General features: G+C 39.3%; 1 protein-coding gene across 6 annotated transcripts in view; it reads left to right on the forward strand.

Annotated features, from left to right (window-relative positions):
- The window catches only part of phactr2 (phosphatase and actin regulator 2), a 43,827-nt gene that overhangs the window by 4,458 nt on the left and 24,799 nt on the right, over window positions 1-14,570 (forward strand). The window contains exon 1 of one of the 6 annotated variants that reach the window (XM_079688386.1): window positions 2,960-3,090. The exons of 4 other annotated variants lie outside the window; for them this stretch is intronic. In XM_079688386.1, the coding sequence (XP_079544512.1) occupies window positions 3,078-3,090 (13 nt within the window). In that variant the 5' untranslated portion in view covers window positions 2,960-3,077. Of the gene's footprint in view, window positions 1-2,959; window positions 3,091-12,038; window positions 12,294-14,570 lie in introns of those variants that run through there. One more of the 6 variants, XM_079688385.1, reaches the window with a different exon arrangement.

Genomic DNA, 14,570 nt, shown 5'->3' on the forward strand with positions numbered 1-14,570 from the left:
GGACTGTTTCCCCCTGCTTTAGGTCAGGGGGGGGGGGGAGTCTTCCACGTCATAGCACACCTCCGCGGGGTAAGCGCGTCAGGGTGTGCTCTGTCAGCCGCAGCCCCAATTTTTTCTCCACGGTTACGACCGAGGGAAAGGTGAGTGAGGTGCAGCGGCTGCCAACCAGAAAGCCGGTCAGAGACAGTGAGATGGAACAGTGTTGTTGTGGGACGACAGCGCGTGTTTCCATCGGGGCTCCTCCCACTGCACCCATAGAGTCCAGTAGAGGGCGGAGCCTCTGAGAGATATAACGAGGGGTTACGTATGGTAACCCTTGTTATATAAACACAGACGGAGCCCTCTACTTAGGGGCCCTGTCTGTCCTATGTTGCTCGCTGAAGAGAAGTGTAGGATGACGGGAACGGTAGGCTTGTGCACGCATTCAGGTAGGCCCGCCCCAGGGCCGGCTACGTCTATAGAATTCTCAGTAAGTGAATGCTCACATTATAAGGTAGTACCCATAGAGTCAAGGAGCCTTTGTTCATATAACAAGGGTTACCATACGTAACCCCTCGTTTTTTTCGGTTGGACTGTATGTGTTGTTCTCTTAATTCTCCGGCAAGAAATAGGTTAAATGGCATGTCTTTAAAAATCAGTTGACCTCGTGGGTTATGGCACTTTAATGTTTTCCACCTACTTCGCTTTTTTGGTGAGCGATCATGTGTGGGTAGGTGTTGTTGGAGTTGATGAGCCAGTTGTTTTTCTTCTTTCTTGTTGTGAGCTATTTCATTGGACTACATCTGTCTATCAGTAACTCAGTGTGGTTACTTGCTAAGCCTTTAACTCTATTAATAAATGTTTAACGCCTCAAACAGGATGTTAACATTACGCTGCACAACCTCAAATAATGCTGTTTACATACAGTACATAGTGTATTGGCGGAATGGAAATGTAATAAAGGCCAGCAATTACTGGTTAATTAAAAAAGGCGTAGACATTATGGACACAAACGGGAAACTAAATATTTAAGATGTTTAAACAGTCGGGTAGAGGATACAAGAGAAGAAGAGGAACGTTTAAAGGGAGGAAAAGGAAATGTTAAGGAATAAAACAGGAAATACAAAAGGTATACAGTGCCCCTAAAATAGATTCACAGGAGAGTAAAGGAGCACTATACCACATTGCATGATAACTGCTGCACTTATGTGGTCAATAATGTGATGTTGTGTGGACATTATGTTTCCTCTCAGTCCAGCTCACTTGTGTTTACATTGGCTTACAGATGCAATCACACACAGATACACATCTATTCAGTCCATCATTGTACTTTATTACGTCCTGCCCCACCTATTCTTTCACAGGTGGAACAGTATCACAATAGCTACGTTTAATAAAAAACAGGAAATAAAAAATCAACTGCGCTTGATAGATACACAAATAGCAGTCTGGTGTTAGAGAGCACGATGCAACATCCAGCCTCACACAGTCACTAGCATACAGATGACCGTGTTGAGTGGCTCTTTACAACACTTGAGGCTCCACAAGTGTGTGTGTGTGTGTGTGTGTGTGTGTGTGTGTGTGTGTGTGTGTGTGTGTGTGTGTGTGTGTGTGTGTGTGTGTGTGTGTGTGTGTGTGTGTGTGTGTGTGTGTGTGTGTGTGTGTGTGTGTGTGTGTGTGTGTGTGTGTGTGTGTGTGTGTGTGTGTGTGTGTGTAAAACAGAATGGCCATCTTCTCTCTTAATCCTTCTTGCTTTCTTTATCTTGATTTCTTTCTTTCTATCCTGTGTATCAATGAGTGCATGTGTATTGATTCATTAAGTGTTGCGATTATTACTCAAGCTGTGTTTTATGACCCATGGGTTTAATATCCACATTGTTTTTTATAATGGTGCAGTCACGTTGGCGCTTTGGGCTTCAGGTGTATTCTCTGAGCAGAAGTCTGCTTTTAAATCTCCTGAAAACCTTTTTTTACTTCGAATTCTTTCTACAAATATCATATATTGTGCTACTAAGACACAGTTAAAGTATTGATTTGGAATTCAACACTCAACACCGTAACTAATGTGTATGATTAAATCAGCCCACTTTAAACCAGAAACAACAGCAGAAAAAATACAGAAAACGTTATACCCATGTATTATTGTAAAGACTAATAATTTAATTGGGATTTAATTCAGATTTTAAATTCAAAAGAAAACTTACATATTAGTGTTATAGTATGCAAACATAAATTAAGGCGGCATCAATTGTTCATAACAGGTTTCCCTTTTTGATAATTGATGAAATGTGTAATTTCTTTAAAATTATGGAAATAACAGCATTAAAGCTCACGCTGAAATTAAATGTAAAAACAATCTTAAAATAATATATGTTCTTAATTGTTTATATCTTTCTTTATTAGAATAAAATGATGTGCTAATTGCCTTGGCAGCCAAAGAAAATGTAATTAGATTTAGTCAACTGATTACTCAATTGACAGAAACACGTATTTTGTTTACCATCTCTCTTATTAAAACGTGAGGTCTTTTAATATCTGCTGTTGATTACTTACTTCTATACAAATATAGATGTAGCAAAGAGAGACAATGAAAAGTAAACATACAGCTAATTGGATCCCTCTCCCTTCGATTATCCTTCTCTATTGCTCTTATCTCCCCTCCTCTCCTCCTTATATTCCCATTCCCTACGTCACTATGGGTCCTCAACACAGGAGGGAGAGTGAATAAAAAGGGTGACTGGAGCCAGACAGCAGCCAGAGGAAGGAGGACAAACTTGACAGGCAGGGAGATGGAGATTAACGCAGGAGGAGACACAGATTGGGAGGGAGAACGAGGAACTGAGATGGAAACAAACATTAACTTTTAATGCTCGTTATTGGAGGCAGGGGGGAGGGATGGATGCGGGAGGGGCGGGTGAGGAGCAGACAGTGTAGAGAGGAAGTAGACGGAGAGTGAGAGAGAAGGGGAGAGGAGTGAGAATAGGAGAAGAATGGAGGAGGGGGAGTCAGTAAAGGGGAGGGAGGGAGGCAGAGAGGTGGTGTGTCGGGAAGAGGCAGGGATCAATTCACACTGCTGATAATATTCCCTGGGTCAAGTCATGGAACATGACGGTGAGTCTTCTTCCTATATCATCAGCTGTATCCTTCTCTTCCTCTGTGATGTTGTCCATTGGCTTTCTGTGTCTCTGTTTATGTACCTAAAGGCATTGTGGGTACAGAGAGAGATTATATCCTCTTTTCCCATTCTGTCATTTGTCACCTGTTAGCCGCTGATTGGTTTACGGGTAAAGTGTACACACAAGCTGTAAATCTTCAGCCTTTAAATCGTGAGTTATGGACCAGCCGGCTAACAGTGTTTAGTTTGAAGTAAGCATTGTAAAGACCTCTCAGTTCAACGAATTGAAAAGGGAGTTATAGTGCATTTAAACATGAGTCAGCTTTGTCGGTTTTCCTACATAAGCTCATTTGAGTCAACAACTGATGTTTTCACGGATGATTTGGCTTTCTCTGTCTCGCAGAGTAGATTTTTCTAATATTAACCTTTTTCATTAATTTAAATAAACAAATAGCGCCATATATCAATGAGAACAAAACACAGTCATGCATTATGTACAGGAACATTACCTTAAAAACATAAGCAACAAAGCTGTGTGCAATATTAATAAGATGCTAATGCTGCTCCACTTAATGACATTAAGGTTGCCTATGTCTTCACTTAACCAAGCTTCTGTTGTGCTGTTAGTGCCAGTTTGGATACAGGAAGCTTGGCAATGCTTATGAAACAATGGTAATTGTGTGTGAGTAACTTTAAAAGAAACTATTGGTTTTGTTAGTCTGCCCAAACTTAAAATATGTTATTATAATTTCTCTTTTGGCTTAGAAAAACCCATGGCAGTAACTCTAATTGTAATATGTTCACTAATAGGTGGCTAAATGAAAAGTATACTTTGATGCATTGGTTAATGTAACCATCTGGAGGAGCCAGGCAGGCTGTATATCGGGCCTATGTTATCTAATATATTTACTGTTTACTGGGGTTGTCATAACAGGTCAATAGGCAACATTCCTCTGTTGCTATGTGTTATTAAATAAAGCCAGACATTTGTGGCCGAGATGATGTTTAGACTCAAGTCGTTTTTTTATTAATTGTTGTCCCAGGTAGGATTTACGGCAATATATTCAATTTAATCTTCACTCCTATGTGTTTATGTTATTGGAGATGTGGCCATGGTATTGGATGGGGACATGACATATTATTGCTTTTGGGAATTTGTGAAACAGTATTTTGCAAGGTAAAGCAGCATTTCTAAGTGCGCCAATTGCATTTGCATGTGATGTGTGTGTGTGTGTGTGTGTGTGTGTGTGTGTGTGTGTGTGTGTGTGTGTGTGTGTGTGTGTGTGTGTGTGTGTGTGTGTGTGTGTGTGTGTGTGTGTGTGTGTGTGTGTGTGTGTGTGTGTGTGTGTGTGTGTGTGTGTGTGTGTGTGTGTGTGTGTGTGTGTGTGTGTGTGTGTGTGTGTGTGTGTGTGTGTGTGTGTGTGTGTGTGTGTGTGTGTGTGTGTGTGTGTGTCTGCGGTGAGCACAAATGGTTGGGTTATAAATGCATTGTTTACATTCTTTGTTGTTCACTGTTGATTGTCATCTTTTATGTGCGTGAACATTCCAAAGACAATGCTGATATGACTCAATCGGCCTAATGCAGAAAGCGATATAAGAAAGGAAAGTACCATTTGAGTAATAGGAGCTCTTTAAAAATAATATTACTCCTAAATTCAGGTGAAGCTTTTTCAGCTGTGTTCAAGTGTCTTTGTTTATCTCTCTCCGACACTCATTTAGTTTGATATGACTGCCCTGTCAAAACAACATACTTCTAGCTTTACTTGTTATGCAGGTTTTAGGCACTTCCCCCCCCCCCCCCCCTCATGTTCATCTTGTTCTAATGTTGTATAATGTTATCTTGTCTGGTTTATCTGCACATCTGATTGCATGAGTAAGATTACCTTTTTCAGTGTTGGTTCTTGTGAGAAATTAGTGTAAATATTGAATGAATGTGTCAAAACGGAAAAAAGGGTAGTTTGGTTCTGGGTGAGACCTCTGGAGCCACAGTCTGGTAACAAACCTCAGTCAGTTAAAGCTAGCTGGAAGTTGTCAAAAGTAATAATCATCAACATTTGGAGAAACACACCTTGCCAAGTCTTCATTTAGTCAAACAAATCCTAAATAGGATCACTTGACACAATACAGAAAACATAACTGATGTTGGACAGCTGTTTTTCAACTGACTCCAGTAAACCTTCACAGACATGCACTTATAAATCATAGATCAAAGAATATAAAGGTGTTTAGATAAGTGCATCCTACTGTTTATGTTTCCTATTTACTGACCTCTAAAGACCTTAAATTACACACTTCTAAAGCACATTCTCGTCTTTTCCTTGTGAAAAATGTGTATACTGATGTAGCTTTCCCATTTCCCCTTTGCTTTTGAGGTTATTATATAAGACCCCATACTACAGTATCAATCTTTTCTCCAGCCCTGTCTGTCCCTGTCTCCGTCTCTTTCTTATTCTGTCTGTTTGGAGCTTGCTTTATCTCAAGCTCTCTCACTGCCTGTCTGGCAGGATGTCAACTATTGATTTATACAAGCAACATTTTAGCAATGATGGCGGCTTAAGGCTTGTGCCAAATAGAATACAACAAACAGGAGATCAGGTTTCAGACAAGCTGGCTGGCATACGTGAAGAGGAAGCAAAATGACAGTAACCACTGCTGCATTGTTTCAATTGAAGAAAAAATAAGGATAATGGCCTTTAATAGGGATGTACAGGTAATGAAGGACGAGAAAAGGGAAATAGTTGTGTTTGTAAGGAGGAATGATTGAACACTGGTTTGTTTTAGTTACTGTTTAAATGCTTCCTCTTACTGTAAGCAGTGATCATGTGCAGGAAATTGTCCAATTTTAAGTTACAGTTTTACGTTATTATCAGCAGCCACAATCATTGTAATTTCTGTAAACAGATAAGCAATACATGTCTGTCAGTGATTTATATTTGGGAATCAAACTGTAAAAACATAAAGTCAGACCTATTTAGAGCAGCAGAAATGTTTTGGGATTCATTTTCACATTAAAGACAATGAAAAATTATATTATTATTATATCATTATAATACGTATTGTGTTGCTCCTTCTTCTGCAATGGTTTGATCTACAGGAGTGTAGAATTACCGCTACCAACTTTGTATATGGGCATTACAATTTGCGTGACAGTCTGAATACATAAAGCATGCACAGTACCTTTTACAACAATGGTTATGGATATTTTGCAAACCCTATGTCTTTACAAACTATGATTTGACAGGTTGTTTGCTGAGACCATTTAAGAACAAAGTAGTAGTTCCTCTCTGCTCTGCTTGCTGTGCTTGTGCAACAGACTCTGGTCCTTGCTGAGTCACACTTCACTGTTATGACAGTTTGATACAGACCGCCAGGGCCGTCCCTGGCCAACTTGGGGTCCCAAGCGACATTGTGAGATGAGGCCCCGCCCCCCAACCGACAGGAGTGAAAAAAAATGTTTTGGAAACAAAGTACTTTGCAAATATAATTCCTGTTTATTATTATAATCAACACAGTTACTTTTTTATACGGTAAATGCTAAATGTGCATGTATGTCGTTCAGTATGCGTTTACAGGTGAATACGTCTGCATTTCCTGCCGAATACTAGCCTCAAAAAGATTAAAATATAATTATTGCAAATAAACTACTTCTACTAATAATCATAATCATAATCAATTCAATAATATAAATACTATATTATTTTATTATAATATAGTTGTAATATAGTCAAGACAAAACATGCTTATTACATGCTCAAAAACTGATAACTCTTAAATCTGTATTCAAATGTATAGTTCCCTCTGTCAGCAATGTATCAACAACTTCACACACATTTCTATCAGTATTTCTCTGTGTTGTGGTTGACATGATGATGATTGTTAGGAGTTAAGGGGAGAGGCTGAGCATCACCATGAAATGTGCAAATTGACATAAAAATGAAGAAAACGGGAAACAATGTGGCTGGGGGGTGCGCGGAGAACTGCGCTGAGAACTGCGCACAAGCCGGACTCATGCCCCTTGCGCGAGGCCCCCTGCGGGAGGCCCCCTGCGCGAGGCCCCCTGCGCGAGGCCCCCTGCGCGAGGCCCCCTGCGCGAGGCCCCCTGCGCGAGGCCCCCTGCGCAATGTGAGGCCCCATGCAGGCTGCATGATCGGCCTGTAGGGAGGGATGGCCCTGCAGACCGTAATGGCACAGAGATGTCTGCCCCTGACTCTTGAAAAGGTTAACTGCTTCATATAACATGACAAATCCACTAGTGTAACCAAGTTCCTTCCTCTTTTTTAGGCAATCACTAAATGCTCCAAGTAAATTTAGTAAAGGCCTTAATGAAAAACTCACACACACCCCTGTCCTTTGGATATGACAAGAATATGAGACTGTTCCCTGGTAGTCACTCAGTTTAATAAATAAATCAAGCGGACAGGGGAGAAAGGGTCTGAAAAGTACCACTTAAACAATTATTACCTCCTTGTTCCGCTGAGGCTTCTACTTAATATTTGATGACTCTTTTCCTTTGCCTCCTCCTCCACCTTCTTGTCCTCCTTCTCTCATGTCTTCATTTTTGCTGTTCCGGCCAATAAAAAGGTCAGCCTCCCTCAGTTGATCTCTGTTATTTAGTGTCAGGGCAGACTTGACTTCCGGAAAAGCGTCACATTTAGATACCAATTCCTGTACTGAGAGCATGGTTTCATATTGACTTTGGGTATATCTCCAAAGAACTCAATTTTGTATGTTGTATACAGATTTGCAGTAAAAGCATCAGATTGATTTAAGCTCAATACAAAGAGAGCTCTTCCCTGCATTTGTTTGATCAGTAAATGACACAGAGGAACAAGGAGTTTAAAGCTAAGAGGGTCAATAGTGATTTTGTGATCAGAAGTTCCCAAAGAAAACACATACATCAACATCCAGTATTTTCTCTATTTGTGGGTTTCCTGGTTGAAAGCGTTGACCTTCCTGACTTTTCCATCAGGTCAATATATTAAAGTGAATACAAGGGATTGTGGATTCTCTTGTAAGTAACTAGTAAGGTATTATTTTAAGGAACACAGTGAAGAAAACGTTAACATTACTGAAATTCTTACATGATAGGAATTGAACACAGATTAACATATGAGCAAAATAAAAGAAGATTACATTTTTCTGATAAAAAAAAATTACCTTTCAAGGATCAGGGTGTATGATATAGTGCCATCTAGTGGTGAGGTTGCAGATTGCAAACAACTCAATACCCCTCCCATAACCCCTTCCCCTAAACATCTCAACTGTATAATTTCTTCTGTCGCTATGAATATATATTTGTCAAAACAAATACTCAAGTTGTGGGTATTTTGTTTTCCAGTATATTACTCGAATAATTTACTCTTATTGGGTCAGGCCCTGATGCATTGCCATAAGTGTATGTGTCAAAACGGGTAACCATCAAGCTGATCCATTATGACATGGCATATAATAATCACTACAGAAATAAGTGGTGTGTTTTGAGGAGGTATAACCCACCAAATTGACTAAAGTATTGAATTGGATTTGAACTGCATCCAACTCAATGATTAATTAATCATTGATTATCATCAGTCCCCAATAATATTGGAAGACTGATCAAGAGCCATCCTTAGATTCATCTCTGCTGATCTGAATCTCAACATCACAGTATTTTCCACAGTTTAACACAGGTGTAGCTTCCAATGAAGTCAGTATATATCAAGTTAATGACATTACAGTAGCTCCCAGTCGATACTAACACAGTCACTTTCCTGCGTTTACTTTACTAAGTACTCCCGTCCTCCTGTCCTGTCTTTTTCCTTTAATGGCTTTCTTCCTGTCTCAATTATTCACTTCCATCTCATTCACTAACAACCCTGTTAGATTGCAGTCATTATTGTAGCTTCCAGGTGTGACAGTATATGGCTTGCATTATTGTACGCTACAAACAAAAGTTGATTTGGACTCTTTGCAAAGGCTTTAACCTCCTATGAAGTATTATGCCCCAAATTCATTAAATATAATCAAGGTAATCTTGTTTGTATTGTCAGTGTTAGTCACAATGTGCACATGTAGAAAAACAGCCAATCATATGATGTTGTTCACCTATTGCAGATGAGTCAGACGACTGTATTAAGAGGTGGTGAGTGATGTTGTGCAAACTAATTAAATAACTCCGGTATGTACACATTGCTGCAGGAGCTAAATGCGGTTCTTCATTTTTGATTCCCCATTTTCCCTCATATGATATTGCCAATTCTTTTTTTTTTGCTAAGAGCTTGCTGCTGGCTTTATTCTTTCTATAACAGCAATACATAGCATAATGTGTCTGTTATGTAATTATATATTATCTTATTCTGTATGTGTTTTCTTGAGTGCAGCTGTTATCACTAGATGGCAGTGTTGGAAAATAGCTTCACTTCCAGATAAGGATTTCTTTTTTTGTGTGTGTGTGTGTGTGTGTGTGTGTGTGTGTGTGTGTGTGTGTGTGTGTGTGTGTGTGTGTGTGTGTGTGTGTGTGTGTGTGTGTGTGTGTGTGTGTGTGTGTGTGTGTGTGTGTGTGTGTGTGTGTGTGTGTGTGTGTGTGTGTGTGTGTGTGTGTGTGTGTGTGTGTGTGTGTGTGTGTGTGTGTGTGTGTTACACTGACTGCTGTCCGACTGCCAAATTCTGGCTGGCTGGTTTTTGAAAGGCATCAACTGACTTTTTGGACAGTGGTGACAGATAACAGGAAACTCTCTCTCTCATACACACACACACACACACACACACACACACACACACACACACACACACACACACACACACACACACACACACACACACACACACACACACACACACACACACACACACACACACACACACACACACACACACACACACACACACACACACTGTCTTGGGCAGGTTGGTTTGCCAGAAGAAGTTGTAAGATGTCTAACATTAAACCAAGCATATTCGTCTTACATAAGACACAAACGTATTTGGGACAGGATGTAACAGAAGCAGAGGGTCATATATATAAAGTCATATTTAAATAGGGATTACATGTTAAATATAAGAACATTATTTCAAACTAAATATCATTTTTGGACTGTGCAATTTCATTTCATCCCTCTGGCCTCTGTACCTTGTACTAAAATGTCATACAACAAACGCTTAATTGAAGAAAACAAAGGATTGAATCAGCATTACATCATAGCTTTTACTCTGACAGCTATCATACCTCCATCCCTCTTATCTCTTTCTGTTTCAACAGACATGGAGTGAGTCTATTTGTGGATCTCTGTAATATCCTTTGCAAGTCTGCACCACAGGCTGTACAGTGTGAAAACTGAACACTCACAAATACTGTTTTGCTGTTATAAAACTATAAGAAATAAGTAAAACTACTTGTTCTGCTCTTAAATGTTCCCAGTGACCGAGGTAGTATTACCTATAGGTAGACGGAATGACACTAACACCAAAACTCATGAAGTTCCTCTTTGTTTATCTTTTTAACAGTTATTTATTATAACAGCATAAGATTTTTCGCAGGCAGCATTTTGAGTTTCAGATACTGTATATAGGCCGCAGTTTGGAAATGTAGTCCAGTGGTTTCCCACGCAGCGGTCAGTCCACTCCATATTTTTTGTTTTTGTGTTGTTGTTGCTTAAGACTTGGTAAATGTACCCCTTTGGGCCTCTTAACAGTTATTTGAATGAAACCATCTGAGAATTTAAGAGGGGAAAGGCCCCAAACAGACAATATAGTCTCAAGCCAATTGGTTGTATTGTATGAGCTCATTTCTTTTAATATGATGTCTAAGTCGAAATAGACTACTTTTAAACTCCCCCCTAGGGTTTTCAAGTGGTATTGCTGTTGGGGCCATTGTAGTAACGAAAACCTGATCACTTTTTGTTTTTCTCAGAGCCTAGCAACTATCAAAAACACAGGACACACTGCTTTTTGATCTACATTTACAGTGTTTTTTTCACCGTTAGCCATTTCCGATGCAGGGGATTTCAAAAGGGTAACTGTGGATAGCTTTACCGATAGCTACCTGGAAATGAAAAGTGCTTTACTCTTCCTGTTCTAGTTTCACAATTGTTGAGATTTTTCCTTTGTGTCTTAAATTGAGCCGAGAGATTGTACTTAGTGGCAGTCAGAATTGAATATGAAAGTGATGCTTAGGGCACCAATCTTAAAGCTTATTGAGTCATTAATAGCTGTTTCATTGTGCAATCAATACGTAATTTACCTTTGTTTATTGAAAAGGACAGCACACATTAATTGACATTTTTGTAAATGTGCCAGTGTAAGCCAGTTGGCTATTCAATTGCAGTCCGTTTGCGACATGTTTTGAAACCATAGCCCTACTGTAAGACAATTAGACACCTTAAAGACAGCAAAAGAAACAAAATAATATATAATGAAAGCAAAACACATGTAGATCAGGCCTACATTTTTCAAATAAATGAAGTAAACAACTATAGGCTACCCAATTCTCTATGAAAAGAATAGAAGAAGTATTATGTTACTAGAAATACAGGAAGTAGAGGGAAAGGGAAAGTACTGTGCTTTTGCAATTGTAGGCTACTTTGTAGGCAACACTTGAGTAAAGGTTGTGGGCTTTTACTTACAAGTGGAGTAGTAGCCAACCTTTATATATTGGTGTATTGATTTGAGGCTTTATTGTCATGGCACAGTAGCTACAGTGTAGATATGACAATGAAAAACTTAAGTCACAGGCTCCTCCAACAATGCAACATGAATATATAATTATAGGACATAAAACAAATAAATCTAATTGGTAGTTAAGCAGGCTTCAATATCTTAATACCTCCCTCACCGTGCATGCGGTACGTGTATAAACTAGTGGCTGAACTGAAGGTGTCAGACCTCCTCACCCTGGCTTTGACCCCAGCAGCGCCTCTAATCTGCAGCGAGGAATGAGAGGCATTATTTAACTGCTCACATGAGGAGGAGGCGGAGGAGGAGGGAGGGGAAGTAACGACGTAGTAGCGACTCAGTCAGTCAGGGAACCAAAGTTTCCAGCGACTCAGCCATCACGGTCTCAAACTTTTCTGAAATGCACTCCTCACTCGGCAGCTGCGAAGGGGATTTAAGCGGCGATAGGAGGCCGTGAACTCGGGTGTACTTTCTGCAGGGGCTCGGTCCGACCCGGAGAGTCTGAATATGGGTCAGACTGCTGTGTTAGCGGTGTCTCAGCCTGCGAGCGGTGAGTGTTGTGTGTGTGTGTGTGTGTGTGTGTGTGTGTGTGTGTGTGTGTGTGTGTGTGTGTGTGTGTGTGTGTGTGTGTGTGTGTGTGTGTGTGTGTGTGTGAGACAAGAGGGAGGCACGTACACACATTCCGCTATTTGTATGTCAGGATGTCTGCTCATTTCTGCTTTCCTCTTTTAACGTATGTGACGCTTATTTCATGGAAACTTCCTCACAGCTCAACTCAAACAAAGCGCGTTATGGGTTCATGCTAATTGTTGGTTAGCTGGTAGCAGTGGTGGGAAAAGTATTCATATTCTTTACTTGAGTTGAAGTACTAATAAAGTACTAATACCACACTGTAGTCAAAGTCAATTTCAAGAACAAGTACTGCATCAAGAGTGGTACTTGAGTAAAAGTATTTAAGTACGATGAGGATAATGTAACTTTTAGTTAAATAAATATGATGTTGGAGGGTGTAATCCATATTACGACATTTGTTTCCAAAATGTAGTAGTATAAAATACAAATGTGTGATTAAGTACAGTCCTTGAGTAAATGCACTTAGTTACTTTCCATCACTGGCTACTAGTGGTGTTGTAAATGAATTAATACGCTCTTGCATCATTACTATCTCTCTTTCTAAATGTATCGCTTGTTGTGTTATCCAACTGTTGTAAAACTGCTGAAATACTCACTGTTAAAGCAGGCTACCTCTGCGTTGTGTAATCAATTAGTTTCTGCTGTGTAATGAAGTGCACTGTTTAGTTTATGTGCGTTTATGTATTTAGCAACCAGTTTGACATGAGTCCAAATGAACAGCTTAGTTTGTTTTCCTACTAGAGACCAGACATTGACAAGAGAGCTATCTGAAGCCTGTCTCACTCAATGCAATCTGGGTGGACTTGCATTTAATTCAAAGTCAGGACCCTGTTGACCAACACAACATCACGTTACAATCAACACTACCTATCTCTGTAAATACTCTGTAGCAAAAGTCATCTCTTATAGTTTAAGTTACACACTCATCATTTTTATGTTGTCATCGTGTAAAGGCACTGTAGCTATATATAGGACTGCAACGAGTACTTATTGTAATATTTATTTTTCTAACCAACACTTAAAGAAAGTACTTAGTTTTACAACTATGATATGAAACAGGAATGCAGCATATGTTTATAATTGAACGGATGGATCTAAATATAAGGGCTCCAACAAGTTTGTACCTCATTGTTTATTCTGCTGACTATCTTTTCAATTAATTGATTTGAGGTTTTTCCAATAGAATGTCAGAAAATAGTGACAAATGACCACATCAATTTGAGCAAACACATGGACATGTCTTCAAAATGTCTTGTTTTTTTCCCACCAAAAATCCCCAATGATATCACTTGAACTTTTAATTGTCAAGTAAAAGCATCCTAGTGTTTCAGGTCTACTTGTTATAGTTGTATTATCTCTATTTCTGTCATTATTTCATGTTTTAAACATTAAAGTCGAAATATAAAACAGCTCAGTACACACCACATTAATATGAACCTCTGCTTTAGATGAACAGTTCATCAGTCAGTGTCAAATTAGTTGAATATTTAGAGAACAACACATCAAAGTGTTATCCAATACTCCTTGTTATCGATTGTCCAAGTTTCATTGGCATGAACCCGATGCTTTCAAAAGATTTGTCCTCATTTGGTGTTATGATGATGGTGGGAGGGAGCGCTATAGTGTGAATAGAAAATGTGTTCAGTTGGATCATTATTCTCCCGATTCAAATGATTATGTTGCTTACTGAAAAAACCCCACATGGTCCGCTTCATCGCTGTTTTACAGCTTTTGATCATATAACATAGCGTTCCCCAGCAAATGGAGTTAATCTGTTGTCATATCTGTCTCTCAGTCTGCAGAGGGAGATTCTGTCATGTGGTCAAAGCGCTTGAGCAATAGTATGCCCTGTTGATGTTAGCAGAATAAAGAACTGTATGTACTAATGTATACATCTATGACAACATCAATCAGAAATTGCCTAAATTCTTTAAGAAAAGCCAACCTGTTTTGATTATGGCTACAACATTACTCCAGTCTGTAACTGAAGTATTAGAATAAAAAAACCTGTAGGTGAATCATGAAGCTTATGAAGCCTAAACATATAAAACACTACAGTAGCACATGAGAGTGTGAAAACCTCCACACTTGCAACTCATTTTTTGGCAATCTGTAGTCCTTTGTCTGTCAATGAGCAATAAAAGTGCGCATTTCACATTTGTTAACATTTTTTATGGGAATGCTTTAAGGCAGA

This window comes from Notothenia rossii (assembly GCF_949606895.1).
Source record: "Notothenia rossii genome assembly, chromosome: 6".
NCBI lineage: Eukaryota > Metazoa > Chordata > Actinopteri > Perciformes > Nototheniidae > Notothenia > Notothenia rossii.